This window comes from Paroedura picta, chromosome 2 (genome assembly GCF_049243985.1).
Source record: "Paroedura picta isolate Pp20150507F chromosome 2, Ppicta_v3.0, whole genome shotgun sequence".
NCBI lineage: Eukaryota > Metazoa > Chordata > Lepidosauria > Squamata > Gekkonidae > Paroedura > Paroedura picta.
Genome location: NC_135370.1, coordinates 83,788,721 through 83,805,188, shown reverse-complemented (window position 1 = coordinate 83,805,188; position 16,468 = coordinate 83,788,721). Strand labels below are relative to the sequence as shown.

Sequence of the window (16,468 nt, the reverse complement as noted above, 5' to 3'; positions counted from 1 at the left end):
GGGTATAGGGAGTATGACGGTCCCTCAGATATGCTAGGCCCAGACTATGGATGGCCTTAAAGGTCAAAACCAGAGCCTTGAACTTGATTTGTAATTCAACTGGCAACCAGTGCAGCTGCCTCAGCATAGGCTGAATGTGGGCTCTCCACAGTATTCTGGTGAGATGCATTTTGCACCAGCTGTCATTTCCGGGTCAAGGACAAGGGAGAGCCGTCATAGGGCAAGTTACAGAAATCTAGCCTGGAGATGACAGTCACATGACATTAGTAGCCGTGCTTGGCATAGATGGAGGAATGCCAACTAAGCTACTGTCGTGACCTGGGCCTCCATAGACAAGGAGGTATCCGACATCATGCCCAGATTCCTGGCTGCATAAAAGATCTTTATTTTCATACGATACCGGTTGGGCAAGTGTGCTTCCTCCTCCGGGCCCTTCCTAGCCAACCCCAGGACTTTGCTTAAGCCAGACCATCACTGCTTCCAAACGACTGGGTTATCTAAGTCGGGGTTTCTGGCAGTGCTGAGAGAGAAGGAGAGAGTTTGTGTGATCATTGCTCACAAGTATTCTGATGAGCAAGATCCTCAGATCAGTTTCCACTCAAATGGAAAGTTCTAGCTTATGCCCTGCTATAGCTCTACTCTTTGGGCCAGGCTTTGTGAACTAGGGTTTCATGAAACCCTGACATTTCTTGATGGAAAGGTTTTCTAAATGGGTGGGAGATAATTTATTTTTATGTATTTTTAAAAATGTGTTAAACTGTTATCGGGTGATATCACTATATATGGTCATGTCAACCTGTGGCCCTCCCCAGTGCTCAATGATAGACCTGGAGGGAGTGGGAAGGGGAGGGCCCCCGTGTGGGTGAGTACATAACTATGCTTCCCAACTATATTCTGCACAATCACACCACTTCTGGGGTTTCTCGAAGACTGAATGTTTCAGGGGTTTCTCAACATTTAAAAAGTTGAGAAAGGCTGCATTGGGCATAGGGAGGGCAGCTCAGGATATAAACAAATGCAGTCAAGAAGTCGTGAAGCTGAACCTGAGATGGACTACAGTGGCTTGAGTATTGCAGCACAGACAAAAAAAAAACTACTTATGAATGTGAAGATCTTAGGTACAACTCTAAATCTAGCATATCAAATTCTGCTTAATGGCTTACTTGGCTGCCAGGCTGATTATCCCTTAACCATATTGCAAATAGATGTACTCTTCCTTGGTATCTACCTTATAGTTGCACAGCAACTTTGCTCATGTGCAGCGGGGTCTTCTTGTGTTTCTTTTTGCTTTTTATGTACTGAGATTTGATTTGATCTGCATTGTCCTCCTATCAATCAGTGTGTGACAATGCAGATAACTGTAACCCCACCCTCTCAGCTGCAATCTCAATGGGGTTTGTTGTCCTTTGTCTCTACTTGTGTGTTAATCCATAGGATTTTTGCACTAGAAAGGAGCTAAGGGGTAAAGTCCAGGAGTCTCCTGCTCTGGTTTCTCCCAGACCTTAACAGATTTTCTTTGGATCTAGAAAGCTGGTTAAAGATTTAGCGACAATGCCCATATTACCTTGATAAACTATATGCCCTTCCCCCCTTCACTAGTGAGCTCTTACAGATACCAGTAGCATACCTCCCATCATGGTTCTGCAATCCTCAGGCCTCATAACAGAAGATGGGCAAGGCACCATTTGAGACATCTTTGACAAGAAGGCAGATTTCCCCTTACAGAAGGAACATGAAGCAATGGCAATCAAGGTTTCTACAGTGGTATCCATTGTATCAAGAGCTGCTATCATTTGGTGCAGAAAAATATCACAGTTCCTGCCAAACATCTTAAAGAGGGTTCTTCCAGAGTACTCAAATCAGCCTCCGTCATTGCAGCAGATGCCTTCTTAGAATTTTTTTTTGTCCAGAGTTATGTCATCAGCTGCTGCAGCAAGAAGAACTATCTGGCTCTAAGCATGGCTGGATTTTCATTCTAAAGCCATCGTCACAGCCTGTGCTTTTCAGGAAGACAGGCTATTTGAAGATTGTTTGGACAGAAACCTTGTGGGAACAAAGGATAAGAAGGAAGCTTTGCCTAAGACCGTAAGACATATGGGTAGAAAGCAGTACACACCCAACACATTTTATCACGATTCAGGCAAAATCACAGAAGGCCCTCTCAGCCAGTCAATTGATATTGCGACAATAGGTGACCTTTGACTGTCATTGTCTAATTTGGCGCCCAATATCATGAAATTCGCAGAAAAGCACCAAGCTCAATGATCACATTAGGCCTAATAGATGTTTACACTTTAATTTCATGCAGTCTTTTAAAAAGTTTTTCCAGTATGTCCGAATGTTCAAATTTTCTTGTTGTTCAATAATAAATGATTTTCTGTCTTTCTATTTCCTTGTATTGTGTAGGTTCTAATAGCAATAGTTTTTGTCTAATTCAGGACCTCAATAGCTTGCTGCATTGTATTTTAAGCTTAACCACTGAAGTAATGTTTTAATTTAAGAATTTAAGACTCTGATTCATTCACTGTGGTACACCTGATTTGGCTTGTGGAAATCTGGATTCTCCTTAAATGCTCTGTTGTGAAGCTGCTGTCTGTCCTCCATGGGCAAGTTGCTATCCATCATACTAACTTACTTCACAGCCTCCTTGAAGGAAGAGAACAAAATTAATGTGATCTGGTCAAAGTTATGTCATTGTAAATTTAGTTATTTCAATAGATAAATTCTTTTTAGATATTCTTAATTTAAGTTGAATGATGGTTTAAATATGTGCATTTGTAATGCCTTTCTTGCTTCTGCAATCAAATTACATGATAGCTGTGCCACATGGCACCTGTTTTTGGAAGAGATATGAAAGCCTGGAAAAATTAGGAAAAAGGTGTTTTTTCAGTGACGTCTGAGAATGGCATCAGCCTCAGGAATGCCCTCCCCCCAGCAGCACACTTAGCATGGTTTCCCATACCCTAGTTGAAGCCAGTGAACTTGCCCTATGGCCTCACCACTTCTTCCAGGCACAAGGATAACACCTTCTCACCAAGAGCCAATTTCAGCAAGGCTCCCTATGTCCCAGCTGAGGCTATCTTGCAACCTATGGCCTCAGTGCAGGTAAGGCAAATGGCAGGGTTCTCAGCAATGCAGCCAGCATGGCTATGGCCAGATGTGACACACCAAGGTCCGAAGGCAGATCTGGAGGCTGGCCTACCTGACAGGTGGGAGGCCCTCAGGAGGGGGGAAATGGGGGGGGGGCAGCCTGGGAGCATTCCCTGGCAGACACCAATCAAGGGGGAGTCAGGAGAGACAGTCTGTGTACAGTGGGGCCTGACAGCAGCAGTAGCAGCCCGGTGCCCACAGACAGGTAGGGGAAAAACAGAGATGGACCCAGATGAGCCTTATCAGAATTCTACCTTATCAGAATTATTATTCTACCTTATCAGAATTCCAGGCCTAGCTAATGGGGCAGAGAAGTCTAGGGGGAGGAGGGGATGACTGATGGCAAAGAAGAGGAAAAGGGCAAGGAATGAACCCTCACACACCCAGGGATTGGTTAACATGTGGGAGGATCAGGGTAGCAAGAACCTTCAAAAGCAGGCTGTCATATGAGGCTGAAGAGGAAAGAAGGGCACAGCTTTGGCCCAGGGAAAGCTACGGATCTGAAGCAAGAAGAAGAAACAAGGAGAAGCAGCCCCCTTCCTTCCTCATCGTGAGGCCTGGGAAGAGCCATCTGAGGCATCCTGTAAGATGGCCAAGGTCCAGAAGGCAGGACTGAACAGGGAGAATCCTCATAAAGATTATTTTCAGCCTTTCCAGTAGAAAGATAGAGAAATCTTGGGAGCAGAAGCTGTTTAGTTTGGCCCATAGGGGCACCCATTTCCGTTTTTCTTTTAAGTATTGTGTGCACTTGCAGTTTTGCTTGGAGACTACTACGATGTATACTTTTAAATTCTGCAAGTATGCCTAATAGTGTAATTTTATATATTGTTATAAATTATGCTTATGTTATTAAAGTAGTAAAACAAGTTTAGGTTCTTTTTTTTCTGAAAAGAGATGGGGGGGTCTGCCCCCCCATTTTACATCTTGAGGCTGTTTAGCATTGTCATTTCAGCGCATGATAAATGTTTCTCATTTGCACAGTCTGCTTCTCCTGACAAAAGAATGAATAAACTTCCCTTTTGAAGATGTCTCATTTTTCTAGCACTCTAACTACAGTATTTTGGGCGAAGCCTTGCATTTTCTTAATATATAGACAGTAATTGCTATTGAGGCTGCTGAAGGAGATCCAGTATGAATGTTTCACAGGCCCCCTGTTGTGTGCATGATAAGTGATGGATAGTGACTTTCTTCTCTCAGAACCTATTCTGTCTCCTGTGCCTATTACCAGTCAGATAACTTTTTAAAGTTAAAAAAGTTTTTTTTAAAACCTTGGATGTTCTACGTATGTCAGTAAATTGGGGGAGGTGCTGAACCTGTGACAGTCACAAATGCTGGCTGACTACCAAAGCCAGACAAAGTTTGTGGATCCCTGGAACTGAATATCACATTTGCAGAAATATTGTGTGAGTCTGAAATTCCACAGGGCCTTGCAAGTATCTGTCAGGTAACTGTTGTGCTTTCCCAGTCACATAGTTGCTGCTCATTGTTTGAAACTGTAGCCTGTTAGAATATTATTTTGTTAACATTCCTATTTGATGGCTTCTAGGTCATTTTTCTCTTCATCTTTCCTTGCTGCAACTTAGTTGTGTGTTTTGTTGAGATGGCCCTCACTTCTGTTTTATGACAAGGTGCTGGTTTAATTCGAACAATTGATGAGCTTTGTTTCAGGATGAGCATTGATTGCTTTTTATCACTAAGGGAAATGTTGGAACTGCAGGGGAGCTGCTGTTGGTTCCAGTGATCTTAAGCAAGCGGCTTTCACTTTTGCTGGGTATATGTGGGCCTTTTTAGTGGATAAATGACTGCATTATATGGATGTGTCAGAATAAAGGTCTGAGAGCAGGGAGTCCTGAAAGCACTTTCTGGATCTGTCACTGACTTTCTTGAAGTCATTTACACCAACAGTTCTTCAAAACAGATAATTATGAGAATATAGGTGCTGTTGGCCTGATGTCTCTGATATGAATGAAGACTTTCTTTGAATTAGATTCAAGTGGGTAGCTGTGTTGGTCTGATGTATGGAAAAACAGAACTTGTGGCGCTCTCTGTTATTTCCTATAGCTTTCCCTGACTTGGATAGCCTAGGCTAGTCTGTTCTTATCGGATCATGGAAGCTAAGCAGAGTTGGCCATGGTTAGTATTTGGATGTGAGACTACCAAGGAAGACTAAGATTGTGACTTGGAGGCAGATAATGGCAAGCCATCTCTTAACGTCTCCTGCCTTGAAAACCTGCAGGGTCACTGTAAGTCAGCTGTGGCTTGATGGCACACACATACAACTGCAGCTATGGGCCCTACAGGAGCTTTTGGCGTTCTCCAGGGCCTGTAAGATGGAGCTCTTCTGCCAGGTCTATGGTTGAGGCCAATGCCCTAGGGAAGAACTGGACCCCCCCGGGTTACTTTTAGGCAGGTTTATGGTCATTGACCCCATGCCCCCCCTTGGTGGATAGTGGGTAACTTTAGTTATATTTAGCCTGCCACTTCTGGAGATCTTGGGAATTGTTGTAGTTTTTGGTTTTAGGGGAATTTTATTGGGGTATTTTATTGGGGTTTTTATATATGTTGTAACCCGCCACGAGCCATTGGGAGTGGCAGGCTTGAAATCTAAATATAATAATACATAATAATAATTATTCTATGTGCAAAGAGCTTATCTCATGGATCTCCTTCATAAGAGCCATGCAAGACTGAGCATAAGTATCATATGAAGTTCTCTTCTACTGAGTCATACCATTGGTCCATCTGACTGGCAGTAGATTTAGTAAATTTCTATATTGCCTTTTGACCATTATTGGACCTACATAATTTAACGTTTTAAAAATATGATATACAGAGAAAAACATTTTTAAAACCATATTTCAGCAGTGGCAGCACATATTAAAAGTCTTTTGGAGCAGGTCTTTTGGATCTTGAATTGATAAATCTCTTCTGCGTTACATAAGTGGTGAGGGCATGAGTGGCACTGGAAAATGACAGGCTGTGGATGAAGTCTACTGAACTTGGGTTAAGATTGGTTCCCTAAGGAATATCCCTTGTCTGCATGGAGTTGTCCTTTAGTCCTATTGGAGTTTTTAGGTGTTTTCGGGAGGGGGTGTATATGGGATGTTCAGGTCTATATCATGTAAACAATGCATACTGAATATCATTATATCTACCTCAGTACCTTTGCTGGAATTATTCCTGCATTGTCTCAAATACGCTTGCATCAATATTCTTGATACTCTGAGGATGGCAAGGAACAGAGCAGTAAATGGAAGAATAAGATGTTTACCAAAGTTTATGTTTGTATGCTTCTCTCTTCCTTCAGGTGGCAGTGTTGAGAGGGGACCCTGAGCTGGGGTTGGCCAGAAGATGACGGAATACAAGTTAGTAGTGGTTGGAGCTGGTGGCGTTGGGAAAAGTGCTTTGACTATCCAGCTTATCCAAAACCATTTTGTTGATGAATATGATCCTACGATAGAGGTGAGCAACTTATGTGTTCTGAGAAAGGGGCCCTTGAAACATTTTTCCCCCTCTCTTCTTTTTTCCCTGTTTATTTTTAACTGCCTCTATGTCTACCATGAACTTCCAGGCATGATTATGAGTTCTCCTAACTAAAAACAATAACATCAGATGTGATATTTCATTACTACAAACCAAAATACAGAAGTAATTTACAGTTGAAAGAGCCAGGATTAAACGGTTTCCTTGCATGGTGATGAGTACTGAAAAGAATAACAAGAGTAGGAGATATGCTATACAGTGGTCACAGAGTCCAATAGAAATCACTTCTGTGTGAAAAACTAAGCAGAGATATACCATTCTAATTGAGTTCTCAATGGATTTGGATGGGCGTAACTCTGCTAAAGATTACACTGACAATTTCATACATGTTACAACCTCTGCTCCAAGGAGGCTTAATTGCCACCATGATTTCTGCTAATAGATAAGATGCTAGCTTGGAAATGTGGAACCTTGAGCTCAGCTCCTTGGTATACTTTGTGTAGATCAGCCTGAAGTTTGTTGCCATCAAGAAAGAAATGTGATAGAACTTTGTGACAGTGTTACTTCAAGATAAGAGTGGGAGATAGTGTTTGAATGCTCCTCCCTGTACAGAATATAGCATTAAGAAGTGAGCTGGGTTATAATTTTTCTCTTAAATGTGCTTCATGTACATTTTGTTTTGGAGAATGATTCCAAACGATGCCCCTCCATCTTCAATTAAAAATGAGACAGCCCAAGTGGATGCTGTCTTGAGATGTTCCTGAATATGTAACTCAGCTCTTCATCACTTTTTATTCATATGTGAGTAACATCTGATGTCCGTGGCAGAGGGTGTAAGGCTATGGTGAATCCTGTAAGCTTAACCGTTTAGAATTGTATATACCTACAAAAACAGTTTGTCACTTGGCTTCCAGTATGGAATCCCATGCTAGAGAAATGTGGCTGCTGTTTTTAATAGGGCCATGCTTTATTCGAAATGCACATTTACGGTGAGAACTAAAAATATCTTTATGTGAACAACTACTTCGAATGTATGTGACAGCAGAGGGAAGAGTTCCATAAGTGCAGAATGTTGCTGGTGATTTAATATGTCCTCCTCAATCTGCTGTGTTACTATGCAGAATGGTTGTTTACTTGAGGAAATAAAAACTCGTAACTTCCTTCTAGAGTGGCAGAGGTGGTCTGCCTGTAGCATGAAGAAACTTCTACTGTAGAAGGAAGGAAGGACTGGTGCAGCCATATGCTCTGCAGATGAAGGGCTCTTGCTGGGGGAAAGAGAAGGTATCAAGGGGATCAACATACCATCCAGGACCATTGGTGTCTGGGGATTTCAGGTTTGCTTGGAGATGAACTTAAAGCGGAAGGCAGGAACATACTTCTCAGTCTAAATATATTTGACATCTCTTCTTTGTTTTTAACAATCTTTCATGCTTTAGTTTTGTAAGACTCTCACTCTATAATTTTCTAAAGTCTAGCTCACAAAAACAGCTGAAGAGATTATAAAACTCTTCCTGAACTGTATCACTTCAGACATTGTGGGGAGGAGTCTTCCTGGGGTCAGGTGGGGAACCTTGAGTTCCTCTCTCAGATATTTAATTTTATTTCTTCATGCATTCTTTAATGAGAGGCTTCAGTCCCGTAAGCCCCCATTCCTTATAGTGATGAAGACCAAGAGCAAGCTTTCCATCTCCTCTGCTGTTGTTGCGGAGTAGGCCAGCAGTCTTGGCCTCCGGATTCTATATGTCCTGAAATGTTTTTAGCTCCTTTTATTTGCACCTGCTATTCTGTAATTTCCTCTTCTGTAAGACTGGGATCTTTTTTGAGAGGTTCTTTATAACATAAATTCTCAGTAGTTCTATCATGTTGAGGAATCTATTTTTATATTCTTTGTTTTTTGTTTGGGTTTTTATGGGGGGCATGTTTTTTATTTTTTTGAAACTATTCTCTAGGGTGGGCTGAAGTGCTTTACCTTTCTTTAGATCTCAAAAGACTATCAAAGCATATAGAGTCTAAGAAATAGGTGATTCATAACTATAGGAAGAAAGAAAAAGCTGAATAGGCAGAACAGAATTGGTGATCATTTAGTCTGTTAATTACATGTGGGCAGAGCAAGAAGGGCAGAGGACTTTCAGCCCTGATTGATTTTGCTAATTGAAAAAATTTTCTATAGCATTTTTAAGTGTTCTTAAACAAAAAGCCCAATTTTTCTACATTTTGTTTTCCTTGAATAAAAGCAAGATGGTAGGTGGCTGGCTGGGTTAAATCCCATCTTTCCTCTTTCCATAGTCCCAATCTGCACTAGCCAGTTTGGTGTAGTGGTTAGGAGTGCAGACTTCTAATCTGGCATGCTGGGTTCAATTCTGCACTCCCCCACATGCAGCCAGCTGGGTGACCTTGGGCTCACCACGGCACTGATAAAACTGTTCTGACCGAGCGGTGATATCAGGGCTCTCTTAGCCTCACCCACCTCACAGGGTGTCTGTTGTGGGGAGAGGAATGGGAAGGCGACTGTAATCCGCTTTGAGCATCCTTTGGGTAGGGAAAAGCGGCATATAAGAACCAACTCTTCTTCTTCTTCTTCTTCAAATATAAGGGAAGCAAAGTGTTAAGGATTATATTTATATACCACCTTCCCATGAGGCTCAGGGCAGTTTACATAGAACGTAGAATAATACAAGGAACTTAGTTTTTCCATAATGGTGTCTGTTGTGGGGAGAGGAATGGGAAGGCGACTGTAATCTGCTTTGAGACTCCTTCGGGTAGAGGAAAGCGGCATATAAGAACCAACCTTCTATTACCTGTTATGAATCAACTGAGATCTATGATATTTGTTATGTATATTTTGACACCTTATATTTGTTCTGTGATAGCTTCATATAATGAATACCTGTTCCTCTGGATCAAACATTAATACAGTTTACTTGTCCATTTCATGTCTGGGAGAGGTTGCACCTGGCTTAAAAAGAGATAGTTTAATAGTCAACATTGTAGTTTTTTTAAACGTGAAGTAAAAAAAAAAAAGAAATGGGGTGGAGATGAGATCTTGGATGGTATGGATGCCATCTGTTGGCATAATGACTGTATGCCAACCGTGGAAGAACTGTAATTACTTCTCTCAGGAGTTTAGTGCTAAGAAACATTCCATGTATCCAAAATGGAATACATGCTAGCACTAGGTGACCGAGTGACATTGGGATAATTTTGCTAGCACTAGGTGACCGAGTGACATTGGGATAATTTGACTGTATAGGACACAGATGGTTTCTGTGGTCTGGCAACCTCTGCTTCCTTCCTCCTCTTCTGTGAAGCTTAAAACATAGAATCATAGAGTTGGAAGGGCCCTCCAGTCCAACCTCATGCACAACTCAGGAACCCACAACCACCTGCCCACCCACAGTGACCCCAACCCCATGCCCAAGTGATCCCCCCTCCACCAAAAATCTCCAGAATTCAGACCGGCCCGGAGGGAATTCACCCACCATCCCACGGTGGCAACTACCAACTCCCCGAACTTGCAAGGAAGGGCCCCAAGAGACAAACATTGGCACATCCCTTCCTGCCCACCCACTCACAATCTCAGAAATTCATAAAATCAGCATTTTTGTCAGATGACTATCTAGCCTCTTCTTTAAAACTTCCAAAGAAGGAGAACCCACCACCTCCTGAGGAAGCCTGTTCCACTGAGGAACCACTCTGCCAGGAACTTGCTGGACTGATAAAGTTCTGAACTCATCCTGAGTTCTTGTGAGGATAAAATAGGGTGAATAGTACCTTGGAGGAAGAGGAATGGAGAAGAAGTGTATGTTACACACAGAAATAATCCGTTTTTAGAAGTGGCTTTTTTCACATGATAATTAGGTTGGGTTAGGGTGGCATTTGGAAAGTTGAAGCAGAGAAGCAGAGAGAGAATGTTTGAGAAAGAATATCCTGCGACTCTCTGCTTTGTAGCTCTGGTGTCTGGATCTGTCATTTAGAGTAGCGATCCCCAACCTGTGGGCAGCGGACCACATGTGGTCCGTCGGCTAACTGGAGGTGGGCCGCGAAGGACGCCTCCCCCCCCCCCGGCCCTTTACTTCATCCACGATCCGGCAGGCACACATGGGAGTATCTCGTTGCAGAGGAACAAGCTCAGGGTTCCCATTGATTTGTCATTGTCATGAGTTAAAATTTCCATGAAAATAAAATGTTCCTTGTGTTCATTGTTGTGGCGTGTCTGTATCTTATTTTGAAGGGATGTTTAAACATTACCTTAGTGACCAGAGTCAGAGAGCGTTAGGGCAGTGGGCCTCAGTAAAATTGTCAAGCGTTGAGTGGTCCCCGGTGATAAAAAGGTTGGGGACCACTGATTTAGAGCATAAAACAGGAGCTTGTGTTATCTCCCATAAGGTCTGTTTATAAGCAGTTGTAATAAAATGAAGAGGGCTAAGAACTAGAGCTCTTTTGCAAAAATTCTGTTAATGTTTTGTCTTCCAGTGCAGGAGTTTGGAAAATCAGAATGCCTTTAGGTTTTTTCACTGTGGAATTCTAGGTCTAGTTTATTTCCCTTGTATGCCTTTACTGTGTTTTCTTTAACACAAACACGAGTCTGTTGGGCTAGGGAGTCCATTGTTCTCTGGGACAGATCCAGGGAACATGATCAATGCTAGAACAATCCCTAAACATAAACTTCTTTGAGTGTAGGGCTATCTTCATCTTCCCAAGAATGTCAAAGGTCCTTCATGTTGTGTATCTGGATGGACAACACCATGGCCAAGGTCCACATTAATCACCAGGGAGGCATGCAATCCTGGAACCTGCAAAAAGAAGTAGCTTTGATCATGTAGTAGTTGAAAGGACACCTAGCACCCATGAGAACAGAATACATCATGGATGGAGTTAGACCCTTTAGAATTGTGTCACGTAAAAGGTTTTTTTTTTGGGGGGGGATTGCTTTCCTAAAAAACTGCATGGTTGAAAAAGTTCCTGTGTGGATGTTGGTCAATGTGTGTTGCTCCATAACTGTAATTCCAAATGCACTTCTGAATAGGCAGACATTATTAAGGGGAACCCTGCTAACTCTGAGTTTTGCTTGCTTGTACTCGGAAGGGTGTTTTCTGTGTGCACTGGGTATGAATTTAGTTGGGCTGCTGACATGAACTAAAATGAAGACATCTGCAATTTAGTGTAATTTGGATGGTAACTGCCAGAGATAGAATCTACTGGCTCCTGAGAATCCTTGTTGCATGTAATGTGTTGTGTTACTGTTGCATGTGGCTGTTTGTGTGCTATTTATGTTGTTCAGGCATATTCAGTATTGCAGGAGCAGGGAGCAGCCAGCTAGGTAGATTGCCAAGTAAATGGGCATATGAATTGATATCCTGTTTAGATTAAGATAGGATTTGGAAGGAGCAAGAAAACAAATTAATTCTTGTACTAATGGATTCTTGCTGCAATTTTCTTTTTAAATTGACTGGTCTTTAGTAATTTTTATTGACTGTTATCCAATTGGCTTACACATGTATTATCACTGACATTTGTACCATCCCCTTTGTATGTCAAGAGTGCACACATGTGGATTTTGTTTTAAAATAATATTAATATACACTGCCTGTAAATACTAAGACCCAGAATTTTGGGTAGCAGTTTGCCTGTGGAATTGGGAATTTACCAGAAATAAAACAGGTGGAAAATAGAATTGAAGTTCTTCATTTTGGAATCTTCATTTTGGAAAAATAGATTAAGGAAGGTATGAGGCTTACAGAGAGCCATAGGTTTGTTCACATGTGAACGCATACATAGTAATCCTAACCTAAACATTCTAACACCTCACCAATCAAACAGAATAAAAGGCTGCCAAATATAAACACAGACACCTGTCCAAAGAGCATGAAAGACCTGGAAGGACCAGGGTAGGAGGAGAGCAAAGAACGGCACACAGCAATGCTGCGCACCAAGCCCAGGCAGCAGTCAAAGAAGGCAAGAGAACAAAGTAGGGCCAAGACAGAGGCCAGCTCAAGATCTCTGGGGGTTTTCCTGTGATGAGGCACAGGGTAGATGGTGAATGGTCCAGAAATATTGCAAAGTTCTGGGATTTTAGGATTTATACTGGTTAGTATTTGGGTTGAAGACACAGATGAGAGTGGGCTAATGAACATTTCCAGGGAAAATAATAGGCCTAAGATAGTAATGTTTGTTGACTAGATACTTCTATGCATCAAGAATGTATCATCATAAAAGTTTTAAACCTTTGGACCGCAGTAAGAGATAGACACAAATCTAGATATGGTAGTTCCCCATGGATGTCTACCCACTCAGGCATCATGACTGTTATGACAGCCTACATTTTCTGGGACGATATGTCATTGGCGAGATTGTAGAAAACTCTACTAATTCTATTGCATTTTGTTCCCCAGATTTAGTCCTCTCTTCAGCTTTTAGACCTATACTCCATAGTACTACATTTTACAGTAGTCAAAGCTGTCGTAAACACTGACCTTTCAGTATCATATCTTACCAAAGTCTCTTAGAATGTGTGACCTGTTTTCTAAGTTAAATGGACCTTAATAGGTTCAGTCATTTTGTTTTTGTACCCAGGAATGCTGAAGGGAAGCAGGCTGCATCTGAATTCACAGGCTGGTGAATGCAGGAGTGACCAAACAGATAATTTGTCAAGCTGGGGAGAGTCATGATGGAGGCTGCTGATACATTATTGATGGGGTCTAAATGTGCCTCTCTCATGAGAGTGAAATGCCAGTCATTTTGAAAGCTGTAGGCATTTTGCCAGCCAATCACTCAATGTTTTTGGGCTCTTCAGTTATGTTTCTGTTTCCTAGGTCTCCCCTTTGGGAGTTAGTTACTAGGATGATCACAGTGTTATGAATCTGGATTTACAATATTCTTTTAGCCTTGGCAGTTTCTGTACTTGTGGGTGTATATGTGGGATCATTGTGTGTTGGGGAAGGCTGCATTTTGGCATTACATTTGGAGTGCTAGGCAGCAAACATGGCTATCTTTGGAGGCTCCTGCCTTTATCTTTTGAGGGTTTCTTCTCTTGTTTCCATCAGAACAATTCTAACTGGGAGTTCTAGCGAACTATCAAGTGTGCTTCCAATTTATTGTTTTCAAAGATCTTAGAAGCCCTTCTTTATTCTTTGACTGTTCCCAAAAGCTACATTCTCTTCAAGAAGCGCTAACAGCCAGTCTGTTGCCTGAATATGATACCGATATGGAGCAGGAAGATATGATGTGGAAATGTTGTTGGGTATTCCCAGTGCTGCTGTGTCTGCTACTCCTCTGCTCCCTCTCTCCCTCCACTAGCTGTAGCAAACATGATTTTGCTTTTCTTCACAGCTAGTGCCACAGGACAAGGGGTGAATAGTGCAGAGGGCTCCCGCCCAAGTTACTTGGGCTGTTTTACTACTGTAGTAGAGGAGCAATTACATCTGCAAATTGGGTAGCTCATGCAGTTGAAGGAGAAGGAGTGATCTGGCAGATACATTTGCTTTGACTGCACTAACTTCCTGGAGCCTAGAAGGAAAAGTTCCAGGTGTCAGTGAAGGCTAGCGTAGTTATCCCACTGGATAAGTAGCAGTGCCCTTATTTATTGTAGGGTCAACCTATATAACATATAAACAAAGGGAATGGTTATATTGTACTGTCATATCAAGTGTTTATTTATTGAGTGATTGCTTATCCTTATCCATGGTTCCCCTATATATGTGTGAAACAGCCTGGGGGTGGGATGTGTCCGGCTGCCCAAGTTGGAATAGGGCCCATCAGGGTGCAGCCAGCAAACCTTTGATTGGACCTGCCCCTGCAGCTCCCACCGTCCCTCCCTGGACTCTAGCCTCTTTGCTCTCAGATGCACCTCAGTGCCTGGAGCCAGCAGCAGGTAAGGGGAGAGGGCCCTGGGCAAAGGGTTGTGGTGGAGGGCCTGCTAACTAGGGCCTCTTGGCCTGCCAAGCAGGGCCAGCTAACAAGGGCCTCCCGGCCTGCTAGGCTGGGCTTGCTAACGAGGGCCTCCCGACCTGCTGACTGCATGCTAAGGAGCTCTATCCTGGGCCTGCTAACAAGCCCCCGCCTGCCCCACTTTATCTGGCTGTGAGCTGCGGCCCAAAGCCATCTTAAGCTGCCTGGCCAGGGCCCAGGGGAGGGGGCCCTTTCAAGGCCGGTTCTTAGGAACAGGCTTTGAAGCTAGTTTTACAATAAAGTTTGAGTCTGGTGGTACCTTTAGTACCTTTAATTCTGTGTATAGGCTTTCATGTACATGCACATTTCATCAGGGATCTGACAGGCTGCTTCGTCATACAGAAGATGAAATCTCTTGGTTTCTAAATGTTTTCAGAATTCTACTAGGTTACCTAAATAATTTCCGCACATCAAAAAAATTGCATTACACCAGCTGAATAGGAAAGCACTAAATTTTATTGCGCCTTCCAGCCCCTCCTCACCTTTTTGCCGTCTCACCTTTGTCTGACTTCTTTTCACACGTCTTACCCTCCACATCTGCTGCTGGAAATAGCGGAAGAGAGCAATGCACCTTACATGCGTCATGCTTCCGCCTGTCAATCAGTCCAGGCAACCAATCCCCTTTCTTCATATTTTGAAGTTCTCGCAATGACCACTATTTTTTTTTTAAATTTATACTTCTTCGTTGAAACACCTATGCATAGAATCACAGATGCATAGTGCTTTTTGAATGCCGTCCCTTATGGGATCACAAATCCTTTCATACTTCGAAAAATCTTGTTCTTGATTTTTTTGGGGGGTGGGGAGAAAACTTTGGAGAGGAACGCTTTGTGTTACAACTTTGAAAAAAAATATTTTATTTCTGGCATCGTCTGCACGCATCTCCGCCTATTAGTTGCTCCAGGAAGTAAGCCATTTTTAAAAAGACATTCCTGTCCCTGGGAACAAGGGAGAGGGAGGCAGGTGCAAGGGCGACTTTAGCATGTTTGAGCCTCCATGCCTTCCCTCTGCTGGTTAACTGCTGGTTGCTCTCCGGTAGTTTATGCTAAATAGGTTGGTGAATCTACTTTATGCAATTCTCAAACTCGCGCTTTAAAATGGAGAATGTAGCAAGCTGGTTACTGCCCAGATGCTGGATGTTGGCAATATCATATGGAGGGGCTGGAATATAGCAACTTGTTTAGGCAAACATTACGCTACATTTAATGGGTGTGGAAATGCACCTAGTTTTAAACTTTATTGATATCTTGGGCTCTAAGAGGTGGCATTTCCTAGTGTAACTGTTGTATCTGATGGCTTGTTTACACGTTTGTGGATATGGAAATGTGTATGTACATGTTTATTTTAAACCTTTATATCCTGCCTTAATTCAGGTCAGTAAAACAGCACCAATCAAGTGCTGCCAGAACATCTGACTAATGAACACAATTAAAAATAAGATGAGAATGACCATACAAGCTTTCCCCCCTGGCTTTCAATATGCATCCCACCACTGGTATATATATGCTCAGGAAGAAAAAGGCAAGGATACTTGTGCTGCTTGTTGATCTCCCATTGTCAAATGCAGGCATCATTGAGTGCTACTGTGGAACAACAAGCAGACTTGGTATGAATGGGTTGAGGGTCCATGTGACAAAGCCATAAGTACCCACTTTCTGGAATTGGTACCCTTTTATAAGTAGTCTCTTGAGGGAATGCCTGAACACTCAATATTATGCATTTAAACATCTTGGAATAGTTTGTGATGAGGATAAGGGAGCTATTTGGTGAGAGACCCTAGGATATTTTAGAGAAAGTGCTCTGCATCTGAGTTGTGTTGGGTCTAAAAGAGTCCCCTGGCATTTGGGAATGGGAGGAAGCATTCCCACTTAGAATATTTATAGCTGGG

General features: G+C 42.5%; 1 protein-coding gene across 3 annotated transcripts in view; it reads left to right on the top strand.

Moving 5' to 3' along the window:
* HRAS (HRas proto-oncogene, GTPase) overlaps nucleotides 1-16,468 on the top strand; it is a 71,397-nt gene that overhangs the window by 28,185 nt on the left and 26,744 nt on the right. For all 3 annotated transcript variants that reach the window (XM_077321332.1, XM_077321331.1, XM_077321333.1), the window contains exon 2: nucleotides 6,458-6,612. In XM_077321332.1, the coding sequence (XP_077177447.1) occupies nucleotides 6,502-6,612 (111 nt within the window). In that variant the 5' untranslated portion in view covers nucleotides 6,458-6,501. The remainder of the gene's footprint in view (nucleotides 1-6,457; nucleotides 6,613-16,468) is intronic.